Source organism: Toxotes jaculatrix, chromosome 19, assembly GCF_017976425.1.
Source record: "Toxotes jaculatrix isolate fToxJac2 chromosome 19, fToxJac2.pri, whole genome shotgun sequence".
NCBI lineage: Eukaryota > Metazoa > Chordata > Actinopteri > Toxotidae > Toxotes > Toxotes jaculatrix.
The window spans coordinates 667,276-683,276 of NC_054412.1; the positions used below are offsets into that span (position 1 = coordinate 667,276).

At 48.6% G+C, this 16,001-nt stretch overlaps 1 protein-coding gene across 1 annotated transcript in view; it reads right to left on the bottom strand.

The window, feature by feature from the left end:
• The window catches only part of arid1b (AT rich interactive domain 1B (SWI1-like)), a 28,157-nt gene that overhangs the window by 7,147 nt on the left and 5,009 nt on the right, over positions 1-16,001 (bottom strand). The window contains 11 exon segments of the mRNA XM_041064106.1: positions 219-438; positions 834-1,043; positions 3,356-3,496; positions 5,655-5,764; positions 5,880-6,025; positions 7,379-7,712; positions 7,838-7,990; positions 8,250-8,333; positions 8,594-8,840; positions 13,340-13,453; positions 14,210-14,359. Coding sequence (XP_040920040.1) covers positions 219-438; positions 834-1,043; positions 3,356-3,496; positions 5,655-5,764; positions 5,880-6,025; positions 7,379-7,712; positions 7,838-7,990; positions 8,250-8,333; positions 8,594-8,840; positions 13,340-13,453; positions 14,210-14,359 — 1,909 coding nt within the window.

The following is a 16,001-nucleotide window of genomic DNA, read 5'->3' on the forward strand; positions in this document are numbered from 1 at the left end:
GAGCTGTTAAAGTACTCACTCCAACAAAGAAGAGTGTTTTCTGTTTCTGATGACTGTACGGCTGACTTCTTGTTCAGTAGAACACTGTACTTCAATCACAACAAGGAACCAAAACCTCACAGGACTATTAAAGTTTCAGGTCACGATAAACTGCAGATCACAGGTTGATAACTTCCTGTGGTGGTAAATAGCTAACAGGTGAACAGGTGACTTCCTACCTGGGGACGGTGGCTGGATCTTGGCCTGGAGTGACGGAGGTTTCTTGACGTCTCCGCCGGGCCCCAGGGCCTCAGGTGGAGGCTCCTCTCCGCGCTCCACCTTACACTCGTAGGCAAACAGGTACTGGATGTACTGTTTCTTCAGAGAGCTGGCCGAGCTGCTGGACGTCCCCACGTTCAGCAGGGACGATAGCTCCCTCCACTTCTTATTCTTATTCACCTGAGGGGAGACGCGAAGACGGAAAACGGATTTCTGCACCAATTCATCCAGAATCGCAAAAATCAGACAAGACGCAGAATCAAAACACCTGAGATATCGTTAGCTTGGCCTGTGGATGTGAAGGCAGCGTCACGTTACTGACAGCTGTGAGAACAGGATGTTCCTCATGTTCAAGCTGATGTTTCAGCTGCTCGTGTGCTAAACAACACAACACACCTGTAACGAAGGCCTGTGCCTGTTAAAGACGAGTGAAGCATCATAAAGATGAAATGATTCGATCAGTAAACAGTTCTCTGTCAGCTGATCGATCAGCTCATCATGGCTACAACTAATTTATTCACACTCATTAATCAGAAGCCTGAACGCTGCAGGGAGAGAGCAGCAGCTCGTCTCACCATGGCCAGGCCTCCGATCTCTCTCACAGCCAGGTAAAGTCTGCACAGGTCCAGCGGCTTCTTTCCGACGGCGGGCAGGTTTGGGACGGGCGTCCCCCTCTCCTCCATGAAGGACAGGTACCGGTCCACCCAGGGCCTCCTCTCCGGCTCGGAGCCCATCTCGTACAGCCGGGTGATCTTCTCGTTGGTCATGGTGGCTGCGCTGGACTTCTGGAGAGACCGAGACACGGAGACCAGAGTCAGCCTCGGGTTTCACGATCAGAGCAGAGGAGAACTGCACGGTACGACCAAAAACCTCCTGTAATCCACAACTACCACGAGGAAACCAACAGCTTTCAGAGAGGAGCGCAGTCACAGTCAACACCCGCTCCACTGAAACAGCTGATAGTCGACCAACGGAAAATTAACTGCCGACTATTTTGACCATCGTTTAACCAATCAAGGAAAAGCAGGAACTATTTGCTGGTTCAACACAAACCTGAGGATTTACTGCTCTGACTCCATCGTAAAGTCAGTACTTTGGCTTTTAGACTATTGTCAGACAAAATAAGATGAAGATGAAGATGATGTTCACTGAATGTTTATCTGTCTACTGATCTACAGTGGCTGTGCTCCTGCTGTGGATGGAGCTGAACTGAACCAGACTGACTGATGTTCTATAACACACCAGAACACAAGAGTCCAAAACCCAAAGAGACCCAGTTCACTGTGATGGAAAACAGAGGAAACAGCAAATCCTCACAAACTGAGTAACACAAACAAGTAAAACAGCCAGTTTTTAATCGATACTGTGCAGTCCCACTCCAGCTACACACTCCAGCTACACACCGTCACCTCACAGTAACACAACCACAGTGCCACCCAACCGTTTCTTTTTTCTTTTTTTAGTTAAGTGCACCGCACATGCTGTGCATCAGCTGAGCGTCGGTGGATTCACCACGTTTCCTTCACTTACTCCACCAAAGAGTCATAAAAAATGTCCGCTTTTATTCTGAAAAGTCATTCAACTTCCATTTGTCTGTTCACAAATTCAGAAACTGAGCACTTTATTAGGAACACCCGTACAGGAACACACATCTGAATGAAAACGCGTGACCTCAGGTGACCCTGACTGTGACGTCAGCAGTGACACAGCAGGAGGAAGGTGCCGGAGTGAGCGTGGTGTTCCTGATGAAGAGTTCAGTGAGCGCAGGTAATTCGCCCGTTAAAAGCCTGTGGGGTTTGCAGTAAGTGAAACCCACTGGTTACAGTAAGAAATGCTGCACCAACACTGCCGGCGTTATGGATTCAGACCAAACTCTGAAATCTGTCCGGGGACGGGTGAGTAGGTTGGGCAGCACTGCGACAGAGAGTCAGACACAGAAACACCGACAGTCACAGCTCAGAGACTTTCTCAGTAAAACCATCATGTTTCAACCAGTTCCACGTTTGGTTTGGACGTTTGTTCATTTGGAGATTTACATTCTTCCCCACTGTAATCAGCTGACAGAGATGGAGGTCCTGCCCACACCCTTACCCCAACAGCACACAGCAAGTGCTGATGTAGTAAAGTTTCAGGAAAATTAAATGTCCAGGTGATGAGAAAGTGACTTCACCACACTGATGCTGATCTCACAGTAACTTTACAAAGTGAATGAAACGTACAAACACTGTGACTCAGTTCTGCCAGAGAAGAACCACGTCCAGCTGGACCACAGCTTCTGCTCTGACACTGGACACAGCACAGTCTCAGAGAAGAACCACGTCCAGCAGGACCACAGCTTCTGCTCTGACACTGGACACAGCACAGTCTCTGAGAGGAACCACGTCCAGCTGGACCACAGCTTCTGCTCTGACACTGGACACAGCACAGTCTCAGAGAAGAACCACGTCCAGCAGGACCACAGCTTCTGCTCTGAGACTGGACACAGCACAGTCTCTGAGAGGAACCACGTCCAGCTGGACCACGGCTTCTGCTCTGAGACTGGACACAGCACAGTCTCTGACACTGACATTTTAAATTAGGAAATCTGGGTAAAAGGAAAATGTTTGACTCATTTTGTTTTAATGAGAAAGTCTCACATTAAACATTTGGAAAATCACATTTAGATGCAAAACATTCACAATAAAAAAAGCAGCTTCACTATTTACAAAAATACCAAAGAAAAATCAGATGCCAGCACTTTGTTGCTTTGTCCAATGAAAACCTTGCATCTCCAAAAACTCTCATTTAGTGAAAGTTAGTGGCTGCTTCATTAGGACTAATCTGTTTTAACTCACTGGGTTTGGGAGAATAAAATAACCATAGCTACTAAAGTCAGCTGAGAGTGAGAGTAAAACCACGTCATGTGGAGTTTGGAGGTTTTCATCCATCAGCAGCAGGGCTCTACGGTGGCACCACAGGGTCAGGTACAGTCAAAACCATCGGACAACATCAACAAACAGTGGCCCGGTCTGACAGTCACACACCGTAGAACCCTGGAAAATACCAAAAATACACAAGAGTGAAAAAGAAAACTGTTGCTGTGCTTTGCGGCACTTACAGGGCTGGTCGGAGTCTTGGGCCAGGCGGGGCTGCTAATGCTATCACTGTCCTCCCCGTGACAGGAGGACAGACTAGCTGAGCTGGGGGACATGGGGGAGGGGGTGGGGGGCTGGGACACACACTGAGAGCTGAAGCTGTCCTGTGACACAAAACACACACAACCAGACATCATCCACACACACACACACACACACACACACACACACACACACACACACACACACACACACACGACAGAGCCATGTGGTGAGGGGAGGTCTGACAGAAATATAAAAAATAAGACAGAGATGTTTCTTCTTCAGGTTTTGTTTTCACGTTGCAGACAGCAAACACACCACGACATCACAGAGCGAAGAAGCAGAAGCTCCGGAGCCAAACCGGCTTCACACAGCACCGTTAGCATTTAGCGTTTAGCAGCTGGGAGCAGATGGACAGTCGGGTTAATGTGGCAGAGAAGAAACTTTCCTTTCTGCTCAAGTTCTGATCTAAAAATCTGCTTCAGACCAAACGTCTAATAACAGGTAACGCTTATGAATCATTCAGCTCTCACTACACGAGTGGATAAAACCTGCCACGAGCACAGTCCGACTCTAACGCTCACCTGATGCTTCAGATCAGGAGGAAACGGATCGAATGGCCGTCACAGATATGTTCTGCAAATCCATGAAAGTGGACCAGTAACTGGTGGTTTATCAGAGACACAACCAAGAACATCACAGGTGTTGATCTACCTTGATAAGAGATGATGCTTCACCATGCACATCAGTGTGGTCCGTTTAAGTATGTTTAATCTGTAAACAGTTCAGACTGATATAGTTTTAACTTCCTGTAGTAGCTGAGAGGAAACTGAATCCTCTTCCAAACCAAAGTAGAACACAGTGAGGATTTCCTCTGTGCCTCAGCCGTCCCCCCACGTTACTGTTACTTTGACTTATTCTCCAAAAAAATCGAGTTCTCTGGGAAAACAGTGGAATTGTTGTGAATTTTAACAACAGCCAACTGAGCTTTAAAGTTTCCACCCTGTTCACACTTCCTGTTGTCTCACTTCAGTTTTGAAGTTTCTCTGACAGCTGACAAAAGACAACACCTACCTACGGAGCATCAAACCGTGAGCAAACTGCTTCTGAGCAAAAACAAGAAGAGGCAAAAATTAGCAGCAGCAGCAGCAGAGTCTCAGCGCGGGAGAAACACGGAGCCGAGCTCCTGCAGCTCGTCGACACACCGCAGACACAAAGTTCTCATCGAGTGAACCCGAGTCAAAGCACAGATAAAGCCGAGTCGTCTCACGCAACCCCGACCGCCCGACACAGATCTTTGCCGGCTGTGATCAAGGCCGACTCTTCACTACTGGATAATGAGGAGAGGCAAGTCAAAGGAGAGCAGCGAGGAGGAGAAGCCGGAGCTTTCAAAGCTCCAGCTGCTGAGCTGAGAGTGAACGAAACAAGAGGGAAAAACAAGATTAAACAAGCAAGAGAAGAAGAAGATCTCTGGCTTGTGTTGACAGGAACTTGTTATTTTGGGCTTCCTGTAAAACACAAACCAGCCGAACCCAGATGAAATGATGACAGGTGTAACGAACGCTACGCTGTGCTGCTGGAAACAACCTGGTCAACGCTGTCGACGACATCGAAGAGCGCCAACCAGGAAGACACGCACACACACACACATATTAAATGGCACTAGGGAATCGTTTTCTTTGTGAAACCTCTCCCGGCTGCAACAAACAGAATATGCTAAAAAGTTGACATGTCAGTCAGAGTCAGAAATACACTTTTCTTTTGTTCACAAACACCAACAGTTCTCAGATTCTCGAGGTCTCCGCCTCGTCACTATCTCTTTCTGCCAGGCTTCTGAATTAACCTGCTACCTGTCCCCAAGTGTGGGCCCCTGTTAAGTCAACCATGTTTAGCTCCGGTGCTGCTCCGAGGCAGCCCTCGCTCTACAGCCCTTCCTATTTCAGTTTGTATTAATCCATCTATACAAAGACCCGGAGCTTGGAGACCATTTCACCCAGCTGGAGGTCCGGCCCTGCTTTCTGAGGACACTGGCTTTTTAATACAAACACTTCCAGGTATCTGTAACAAACTTTCCCCGCCCCCGAAAGTCAAAAGTCAAACTCCGCCCCCTCAAAAAGCCTTGAAATCTCAACACTGCAATTCAACAAACCCGCATCGGAGCCTGTGAGATGCATTCGCAGAAGGCTCAGCAGACATGCATCTGTTAGAGCATGCTAAGAGCACACACATGGCACGGTGAGAGCCGGCGTGACCGGCAGAGCAAACAGCCAAAGGACGCACCTTGGGTTTGGGCGGCTCGGTGGCAGGGCACACGCCCTCTTTGCTGAGCTCAACCCTTTGCTTGGCATCTGGATGAGCCCCCATTCCTTCTGCCGGCATCAACATGGGGCCTGAAAGATAAAGGCAACAGATCCACTTTCAAACAGTGGCAGTGACTCAAGTATTCCAGAAGTACTCCTCATCCTAACCACCACCAAAATTATTTCTGGCATGCACTGGTCCTACCTGAGGGTGGGGTGTTGTAGGGGGGTCCCTGTGGTGTCATCCTCCCAGAATTACTGCCTGGTTGCTGGCTATAGGGACCTCCTGGAGCTCCAGGGCCTGCAGGGCCCATTCCTCCCATTGGTGCCATGCCCGGGAAGCTGCTCTGCCTGGACAGCAGAGGAGAAAAGGGATTTAATCCTTACTATGAGATGTGATCAAACTGGCACGGTGGTAGCTCACATGCAGAAGGTAACGCTGAGGACGAAGGTGAAGATTAAAGCGTTCGTCTCACGACCCGACCAGTTAGAGGAGACGAGGACTGAAAAACAGCAGAGACAAAGAGAGAAAGACCCGAAGAGTTTCTCATGAACCATTCTGGTCTTCTGAAGCCGGTGGAAAGACCTCAGTGGGAGGTTCGGTTACTTTAGGTGCCAGGTACCATTCTGTTTCCGGTGCAGCTTATGATCTAGTTGAAAGTCTTACCTCACTTTCTCTCCTGATTACAGTCAGTCACTCAGCCAAACGTTTCCATGGAAACGATGTGTTTTCGATGTTAAACGTATAAAGTGCTGAACAGACCGGGACACGGACGCACCTCTGTTTACACCGTTCAATAACAAAACAGAACTTCAGAACAAGTGGTGAGTTTTTGTTTTTTTTATTTCCCTTCGTACCATCGAGAGACAGGTGTTTAGAGTTCAAACCAACTGATCGTAAATCGAGCTTCAGCAGCTGTGGATGTGAGAAAAAGTTTTATTTCCTGATGAAGACACGTCAGCAGCAGCCCCTCTGAAGCCATACAGGACCCGTCAGAGGACAGGACACAAAGCTGTCTGGTTAGTAAAACATCCCAGAACTTCTCAATGAGAAGCAGAGCCTGACACACGCTCATCACACGGCTTTATCTGGCCATTTTTATCAGGCCATTTTTATTCGTCTGATTTATGTCAGTCTAATTCTGCAAAGGATTTAGAACGAGTCACCAAATATGAGATGTTGATCTGATGAAGTACAATTTCAGAAGAAACTAGGATTTTATTGAGATGTCATGACAAGCTGTGTGTCTGTATCTGTCAGGCTCTGGTACCAAACCTACCCATAATGCTCAGGGGGGGTCTGCACAGCATTGGTGCCCTGCTGGGAGTGGTGAGGAGGGTGAGGGAGAGGAGGATGGTGGTGGGGGTGAGGACCGTGGGAGGGGTGAAGAGTAGGAGAAAGGGCAAGTCGACCCCCAGACCAGGACTGGTTGTGGTAGACGGGCGAGCGAGCGAAGGGAGGCCTGGAAGGATGGAGGGATGATGAAGGGTGAGAGGCAAGAAAAACTCGACTTGGTCCAAACTGTCGACTTTCAGCAGCTGCAAACCATCAGGCTGATCTTCACAGACACCAAATACAAACCTCAGGAAGCAGCTTCCACTCTTTATCAGAGCAGGTCCAGGTTCCTTAAATATCTATTTTTCCAGGAGTTGTTTTAATTTTCCAGACTTTTCCAGTAGTTTCCATGCTCTGTCAGGACTCACCTGGTCTGAGCGGCGGCTGCGGATGAGTTGGCACTGGGCCCAGCGTTGGGGCTGATGTCTGGCGGTTTGCGGCTGGCATTGGGCCCAGGAGGCCTCATGCCCTGACCGGCGGGCTGTGGCATGCCCGGAGAGGTGGGAGCCATGACACTTCCTCCAGCGGGGTAGGGTCGCCCCCCTGTCCCAGGCCCGGGACCGCGACCTGCTGGCGTGGAGGGGCCCTGACCGTGCATCGGACTGCTGGCGTTCAATCCCAGGCTGTTAGCTAAGCCTGGGCCAGGGCCGCTGTAGTTGGCACTGGGGGCCCCACCATAGTTGGGGGGCCGGGGGTAGTTACCTGAGGAAGGAGAGGTGAGAGATCTCAGACAGGAAGTAAACAAGGAATGGATTTATTCTTCCTCAAGTGTAAAATGTGTGAAAACAGTTTTCAAATCTTTCTTTCTACGTTTCAGCAGATTATACCTGGGGGGCCATACTGGCCATAGGAGCTGCCCTGCTGGTAGGAGCCGTGGTGCATGGGGCCCCCTGGTGCTGGGTGAGGGGACATAGGAGGTGCTGACTGCTGGGGGCCAAACTGAGGCCCTGGGGTGCTACGTTGCATGGAGGGAGGGAAACCTAAAGGAAAGACAGGTGAGAAGCAGGTAAGAGACGGAGACACCACGAGGACCCAAGAACAACCAAAATTCAGAGATAGGTCCAGGATGTGTTTAGCCTAGCTTAGCACAAAGACTGGAGGCAGGGGGAAACTGCTAGCCATAAAATCCTGGAGCTACATCCAGGCGTTCAATGAGATGCCAAGTGAGCAGGGAAGCTTTCCCCCTCCAGCAAAGGAAAGGAAAGGAAAGGAAAGAGGAAACAAAGCAAAAGGTGTTACCTCTGTCCTGAGTCATGGCAGACTGGGAGGGATGAGGACCAACATCTGGTCCAGGACCAGAGACCTGAGGGGTCAACTGAGCGCCTGACACAGACAGAGACAGTGTGTTAGCATCTAGTTTCTGAGTGATTGAGTGATTTGACTGATCGTTTCAGATGTTAGGTACTGTAGCTTAATACATGATAAAACATCATTGATCTCTATGCTGCTGCTGTTAAACAACATCTGTCACATCGTCAGCAACACTTACATCAGATGTGTCATGTGACTGATGACCTGTGTCAAATCTTAGCCACTGATCTTCAAAGTTAAAATCATCACCATCATCATCATCATCATCATACCTGGTCCACTGGGGGCTGGTGACAGAGGTCCGGATCGTGATTGGCTGCTTGACCCAGCGGGGGATGGCGAGGGAGTGGGCGAGGGCCCGGTGCGAGATGGGGGGGGGTGTCGAGGCGACACATGGGGGGAGAAAGGAGAACGGGCCGGAGCCCCCTGGTCACCCGGAGCGCTGCCGGATCCCAACGCCCCTGAACTCACCACAGCCTCTGTGCCAGTGGGCAAATCATCGATGGAACCGGACAGATCCTGAAACACAGACGAGGCTTCACTCATTTATCAGCTTTTATTTATCGGATTTATTATTTTTCATCTCAGGAGACGTTTCCTGGAGATGAGAGGAGAAACATCAAATCTACAACCAGCTTCTGATCACAACCTTCAGCGTAAAACTCTGCACGACAGAACAAACTTAAAGAAGAAGAATGACTCGTATGTTTTTAACACCAACAATAACCCAGTTTTCCTCATTTATCATAAATTTCCACATTTCCAGAGAACGAACAAAAGAAAAAGCTGCTCTTCCACTTTCCGCCGCACTCTGCATAAAGCTGTGTTTGAGTTTCTACCTGGAATCAACAACTTTCATCAGCTCTTCAAACCCAGTTTTTCCAACATGCTAACAGGCATCAGGTCTTTCACTGTGTCCTGGAGCGGACAGTGGACAGGAGCGACTGCTGCTGGCTCTCAGCTAACGTTAGCATGAGGCTTATTGTCTGAGAGTTTAGCTGCTGATGCTGCAGTTTGGGAGCACGCACTCTTTCTGTTTCATTTTCCAATGCTGTGTTTCCTGTCTGCGTCAGGTCACTGCATATTTTACAACAGCTATCTCTGCTGTTGATCCGGCTGAAGAGATGCTCACCGTTTCTGAAACGGGTGCTGTGCGACATGTCTTCGTCATGATTTCCTCGTGTTGAGCTCTGGCAGTTTGAACAACCTCTGTAAGTCACGAGAAAACAGAACTCAACTGCTCTACAATCCACACGGCTTTAAAAGAAAAGACAAAAGTTTCAGCTCTGAAACAAAGAACCGTCTCTTCCATCCGTTACAGAACAACCTCAGTGTTTCCCACAGGTCACTACAGTCATTATCTGAACGAGTGAAGTGGTTAATTGTTGTAGTGACAGTGTGAGGACGCTTCACTTCAGGCACACAAACCACATCAGAGGCTGCCGGTCTGACGCCTCCTCTGACGGCTCGCTGCCTTGCTCAGGGACACTACAGCACCACGCCTGGCTGTCTGTGGGGGACGGAGGCTGTGAGGTTTTTATGACGAGGCGAAGTCTCACACTGACACAAACATCGCAGCCTGAATTTTAACAGAGAAATAAATTTATACATATGAAAGGAGGGAAGGAAGGAAGGAAGGAAGGAAGGAGAAGGTGACACAAGCCAGGGAGGAGGAGAGGAGAGGAGGAACGTCAGTGAGGATAGAATGTAAAAAGAGAAGAGGAGGGAAGAGGAGGTAAAGAAGAAGAGAACAGAGGGAAGAGAGGACAAGGTGAGGAGATGAGGAAGAGCAGAGAGAGAGAAGGGAGGAGGGGATGGAGGAGAGAAAAGAGGAGAGAAACACTGCACTGAAATCTCCCATCTGCCCCTGGGCCTCGGACCAGCCAATCACAGCTCAGCAGCCCATCCTCCCTCCCTCCTCCCCTTGCCAACAGCTCAGCCAATCGACTGCTGCACTCTCTCTCTCTCTCTCTCTCTCACTCACACACTCACACACACACTCTCACTCACACACACACACACACACACACACACACAGTCTAATTATAAAGAGTGAGCTGCAGAGATTTTTTTCTCTGCAGCGTCGCTCGACCTTCTCCTCCTTCACCTCCTCTACCTGTTCTCCCGCCTCCTCCTTCACCTCTAAACTTCTTCCACCCTTTCTTCTCCTCTTACTGTGCCCTGTCTTCCCTTACCTCCTCCTATGTTCCCTCCTTTTCTTCCTCACTTCCTGCTTTCTCCTCCTTTCCCCATCTGATCCTCATCTCCTCTCCTACTCCTCTACCCCTCCTCATTCTTTCTATTTCTCTCTTCCCATCCTTCTCCTCCACCCTCCTCTTTTACGTCTCTTCCTTTCTTTCACCCTCATCTCTTTCTTCCTTCTTTCTTCTCCTTTCCACCTGATCATCTTATCCTCCTGATGTCTTGTACCTTTTCTTCCACCTCCTCTTCATTCTACCTTTTAACTTTTCTTTCTGTCCTCCATCCTTCTCCTCTACCTCCTCCCTCATTCATTTCCTTGCCTCCTCCCTCCTCCTTGCTGCCTGAGTTTCCTCTTATTACCTCATCTTCCTCCTCTTCATCCCCTCCTGCAGTCTTTTTCCTTTTTTCCATCGCATTTCCTCGTCTCCTCTTCCCTCGTTTCCTCCTCTAAGCATCTCAGTTTCCATCACATGATAGAATATACAGAATAGAATATACTTTATTAATCCCTTGGGGAACTTTGGGTAATGGATGATTTTATGCTTTCCTTTGTTGCGTTTCACTGAAACCTGAACGTCTCTGGGTTTTATGTAAATGTGAAAATCGAGAGAAAAGACAGAAAAGTTAAGTTTGTCCTGATTTATTTGTATTTCTTTAAAAATTAGGCGTCTTCCTTGTTTTAAGAAGACAACGCTAAGAGCTGATGCGTTCACGAAGTTTGGGTTTCACTGGCCTGAAAATGTCCGTACGAAAACCGTAGAGTTCTTTTCTTGTAACTGGTTTAGACGACTGGGTTAAACTGGGAACCTGATGTTAGTGTAGTCGCTGTGTCTCAGACCACTGCTGGTAAAAGGCTTTAAATTATCCTTCAGATGCTGTTTAGTGACTCACCAAAGGGCCACAGCCAGGAAAAGTCATTGCTCCTTTTCAGGTTGGTTTAGACTTTAACCTGCACAACATCCAGAACAAAGTTTAGAGAGACGAGGGTGAGAATAAACCATCGGCCAAAACGTGGGAAACATCTGAACTGGAGCAAACGATCTCAGCGTCATGGACTGAAGTTATTAAAGCGTCTCTGAGGCGTTTGGGTGCAGCCGATTTTTTTAAATTTTCCCTTCCTGCAACAGAGCCCGTCTACCCTCCGCCTGTTGCCATGGCAACTGCAGCAGCACCCTGACTTCAAAAAGGAGGCACCGAAAGAGAAAGAGAGGAAGAAAAAATAGAGAGGGAGAGAGAGATATAACAGGGAGAGGGAGGTAGAGGAGGAGATATGGATGTGAAAGAGGGAATAAAACTGAATGAGACTGATAGATGACAAGTCTGATGAGAGAGGAGGAGGTGGAAAGATGGAAAAGAGATGAAATGAAAGGAGAAGCAGGGAGAGAAACAGCAGGAGGCAAACAGACAGATAGAAAGAGGAGTGTTCTCAGTCGGAGCTGAAGGAGATTTCACTCCAGCTGCTGTAAAACATGAAGGTTCCTGAAGGTGAAACCAAACTGACGGAGCTGAGACACTGGGAAAGACTCTGCAGATGTCTGTCCCTGGTATCTGTCTCTGTCCCTGAAGGCTCTGGACTCACACTGAGAGTTTACCTAAGTCACACACGTCCTACCTCTGGGACTCAGGTGTACCTCAGGGCTCTACTATTGGGTCTCATCGATATAAAGGACTGACCAAATGAGTCCACTGTAGTCTCTCTAAGACTGGATCACCGAGCAGGCAAAGCAAGCATCTGCCCAGGTTTGCTCCGTATCGTTCAGTTCCCCCGCCCGCCCCCTCACAGCCCCGGTCTTGTAGTGGGACTCTGTGTCCAAATCTAGGTTTAAGACCTGAACTGCTTGTTCATGCTGAAGTTAATTTATTAGGTGTTTTATAAAATGAATTATTATGTCAAGTAATTAACACACAGAAACCCTTCTGAAAGGTCGTGTTACTCCATCATAGAACTGAAAGGCTGCAGCCAACAGTATCATCATCAGTCATGGTCTTATCAGTACTCCCTGAGGACCCAGTGAACATCGCTCTGTTTTGTCTGAACAGTCGAAAACCCAAAGACGTTGAGTTCACTGTCAGAGAAAACTGGGAACCAGCGAATCTTCACATCCGAGAAGCTGGAACCAGTGAAAGTTAGTTTCCCCTCAATCGTCTGACTGATTAATCAACTAATCGTTTCAGCTACAGAGTGGCGGCCGGCTGGCTCCTGGCTGCCTGACTCTCAGGGTTCAGAGAAACCATCAGTCCAGACAGAGCTGAAAACCAGGTTGAAACATCCTTTAAATGAAAAGGACAGTCAGAGCTCAGCCACAGATCACGAGGACACGTCATTATTTCAGCTGTGTGTCTCCGTCTTTCCCGGCCGACACACATCGACTCAGCAGGAAGCATTAGGCGCTCAGAGCGTGATACCTGCGAGGTTCAGCCGGAGAGAAAAGGGGGCGCCGTCATTATCCACAACAGCGAAGAGCTGCAGAACAATCAGAGCCTGCAGACAGCAGGAAGGTCTGAGCCATGTTCAATCTGTCACACAGTCAGAGTCTGAATCACGACCTCTGAGCCTGACACAATAAACTTTTTTATGTTGTGTTGCTCCATCTGTTCATGAGCTGCTGCTTCTTCAGAACCAGGACAGAAAGTCAAACCTCAGAGCTGCTTCATCAGTTTTACAGGAAGAAACCTCAGACTGTGATCAGGTCACTTTCTGACCCATCAATGTTTCTGAGAGAAGCTGATGGAGCTGTGTTATTTTTACAGAGGCATCTTCATCAGTCTGCCTCCTCTCTCCTCTGACCTGACGGAGGTGCTGGGTTCGAACTCACCGGCAGGCTGGACGGTCTCTCCTGTAGGCTCAGACTCATCTCCTCGTGGTTTGGTTTCCCAGGAGTCATAGCAGCAGACTGGCCCCGGCCTCCGTACGCCTCCTGCGGCACCTCCTGCATCAAGACAGACGGAGGAATAAAGTTTAAACTACACAACACTCATGGTCTGTTTACGCTCACTGGAACCAGCTGGATGGGAAGGTGTGGAGCTGACTGAACATTTTTATTTCCTTGGAATCTAAGCAGCCTCAGCCTGCTGGTGATGACAGTGTGATACATTCAAAAGCTCCAGAAGAGCTACTAAAGGGACCGTGTGGAGAGCGTGTTGAGCTCACAGCTGATTCGGAGGTCCAGACTGAAGCTGCTGCAGCACATGCTGTGGTCACTGGTGAGACAAACGAGGACGAAACTCAGCTGCGATCAGATCACGATGACGAGAATCAAAGACGAGCCACAGTTTTCAAACCGACGCCAGCAAACCAAACCTTTTTGTTTTGAGTCCGTTACGTTCAGGATAAAGTTTCAGACAGAAAACAGCAGATGAAGCCGCAGGATTTTCTACCTGCAGTCAGCTGACAGTGAGCTTTAAAGCTTCTTGGTGATCTCAGACAGAAAACAGCAGAATCTCTCAGAGGTCAACTACAGGTCAGTTTGTCTTCACTCTGGGACACGATCACTGCTGCTGCTGCTGGGAAACAACAACACTGAGCCATGACCTGCAGGTCTCAGATCAACTCAGGCTTCAAGTCCCCGATTTGTTCAGAATGAGAGAGTCAGCATGTGAGAGTTTGTGATGAATGCTGAACCTGGGAGCTGATCACCCTCCTGGTGACAGACAGGCTGTAGACAGTATCGTAGCTTTAGTCGTACCTGTTGTGGCAGTGGGCGGGGCTGCATGTACGGCGGCTGGCTGGGGGCGGCCGGCTGCTGCTGTGGAGGGCTGAAGTACGGAGGCTGACCCGGCTGACAGTAACCCCCCACGCTCTGCTGCTGCTGCTGCTGAGCGTACTGAGAACCCATCTGAGGAGACGCCAGGAAAAACAACCAACATCAGTGAAATGAGTCGCCACGGTGACGGCTGCTTTACGACCAGCTCAGCTCAGGTGTGGAAGGAACTATTCTTCTCAGAGGTGTGGATGAGTTTGGATGAGTTTGTTGACTGGTGCCAGTTTTCTTCAACTAAATCCCAAGAAAACAAAACAAAACAGCTAGACTGTTTATTTTCTCAATAATAAATGATATTGTCTATTAATAAAAAATATATATATATAATGCAAAATAATATAAAACATTTTTTAATTATAAAAAAGTTGCCATTTCATTTTCAGTTGATCAACTAATCGATTAATTGACTAATCGGTTCAGTTGTGATGACATCACATACGGAAACAACTAACGGTGCCGAGATGGAAAACCTGACGAGTACAGGCCCGGGTTTCAGGTCTGTCAGAGAGTCGCCTGTGGACAGGAAACCTCCTGCAACCACACACCAGGATCAATCTAACCAGCACGGAGCGAGGGGGGGGGGGGGGGGGGGGGGTCGGTGGGACTGGTTGACATCCAATTTCACCTGGAATCAGAGAGTTAATAAAGGAAGAGTCCCAGGGCCATCGGGGGCCTCACGCACATAAAAGTCATTACATTTCTTCGCTGCGCCTCTGTGGCTGTTTTCATCTGAGACAACGCTGACACGAGCTCCCTGAGGCTGAACAAAAAAACACCTCTGTCAACCTGTAATGATGTAATAACATCGCTGCTCCTCCGTGATGACAACCTCTCTCTCCGGAGGAATCTGAGAGACGACATCAGAGGACTGTCGGAGGAAAAGCTCCGGGGGAAGAAAACAGCGATCTGAGTAATCTACGACCCGAGAACAAAGACGGCAGCGGAGCCAGGAGAGAGCGGCTGAGACAACCACCTGCAGAGGGTTCACCTGAAATCTGCTCAACGACACGAGAAACCAGGATCCAACGTTTCCTCAGCACGTTCGACATATCTTTAGTATTTTAGCTTTTACTAGAAAGTCGAGAGAAAACCCTGAACGTTGTGTTTACATGGTAACACACACACAGAATCTGCAGCTGTTTTAATAATCAATTCTTTGTCATACGTGATAATAAACTGTTTATCTGTGGGTTTTGCACTGAAGATGTCACCTTGATCAGGAATTTAAACTTTAAAAAAAAAAAAATCTAAACATTGATTGAAAACAACTGTGTGACCAGCCAATCAGCAAGCTCCTCACTGACCTCAGCATCCAGCTCACAGCTTCAGAGTTTCTATTCCACTGCAGGACGATACCAGCCATCAGGTCCTCCGTCCTCCAACAGCTGTGCAGCGCAGTGTGATGCAGGCGTGTCAAGTTTCTGAGAAAGTTTTAACTCGTTTTTTTCTCCCCATGAAAACTTTATTGAAACCTGCAGTGAGTGATGGTCAGCACAGTTTCCAAGGTTACAGGAGGTCAGTGATTCATGTGAGAAATGCTGCTTTTCAGTAAACACTGATAAACCTGGAGAAGCAGCATCAGACCCAAACCAGAGGTCTGGAGTCTAAAAACAGCCTGACCCGGCCCGGCCCGGCCCTCTCTGCGGCAGCCATGTGGTCTGACAGCATCAATAGCCATGTTGTCCTGCACGCGGCTCATCCACGGTGACGAGGTGGT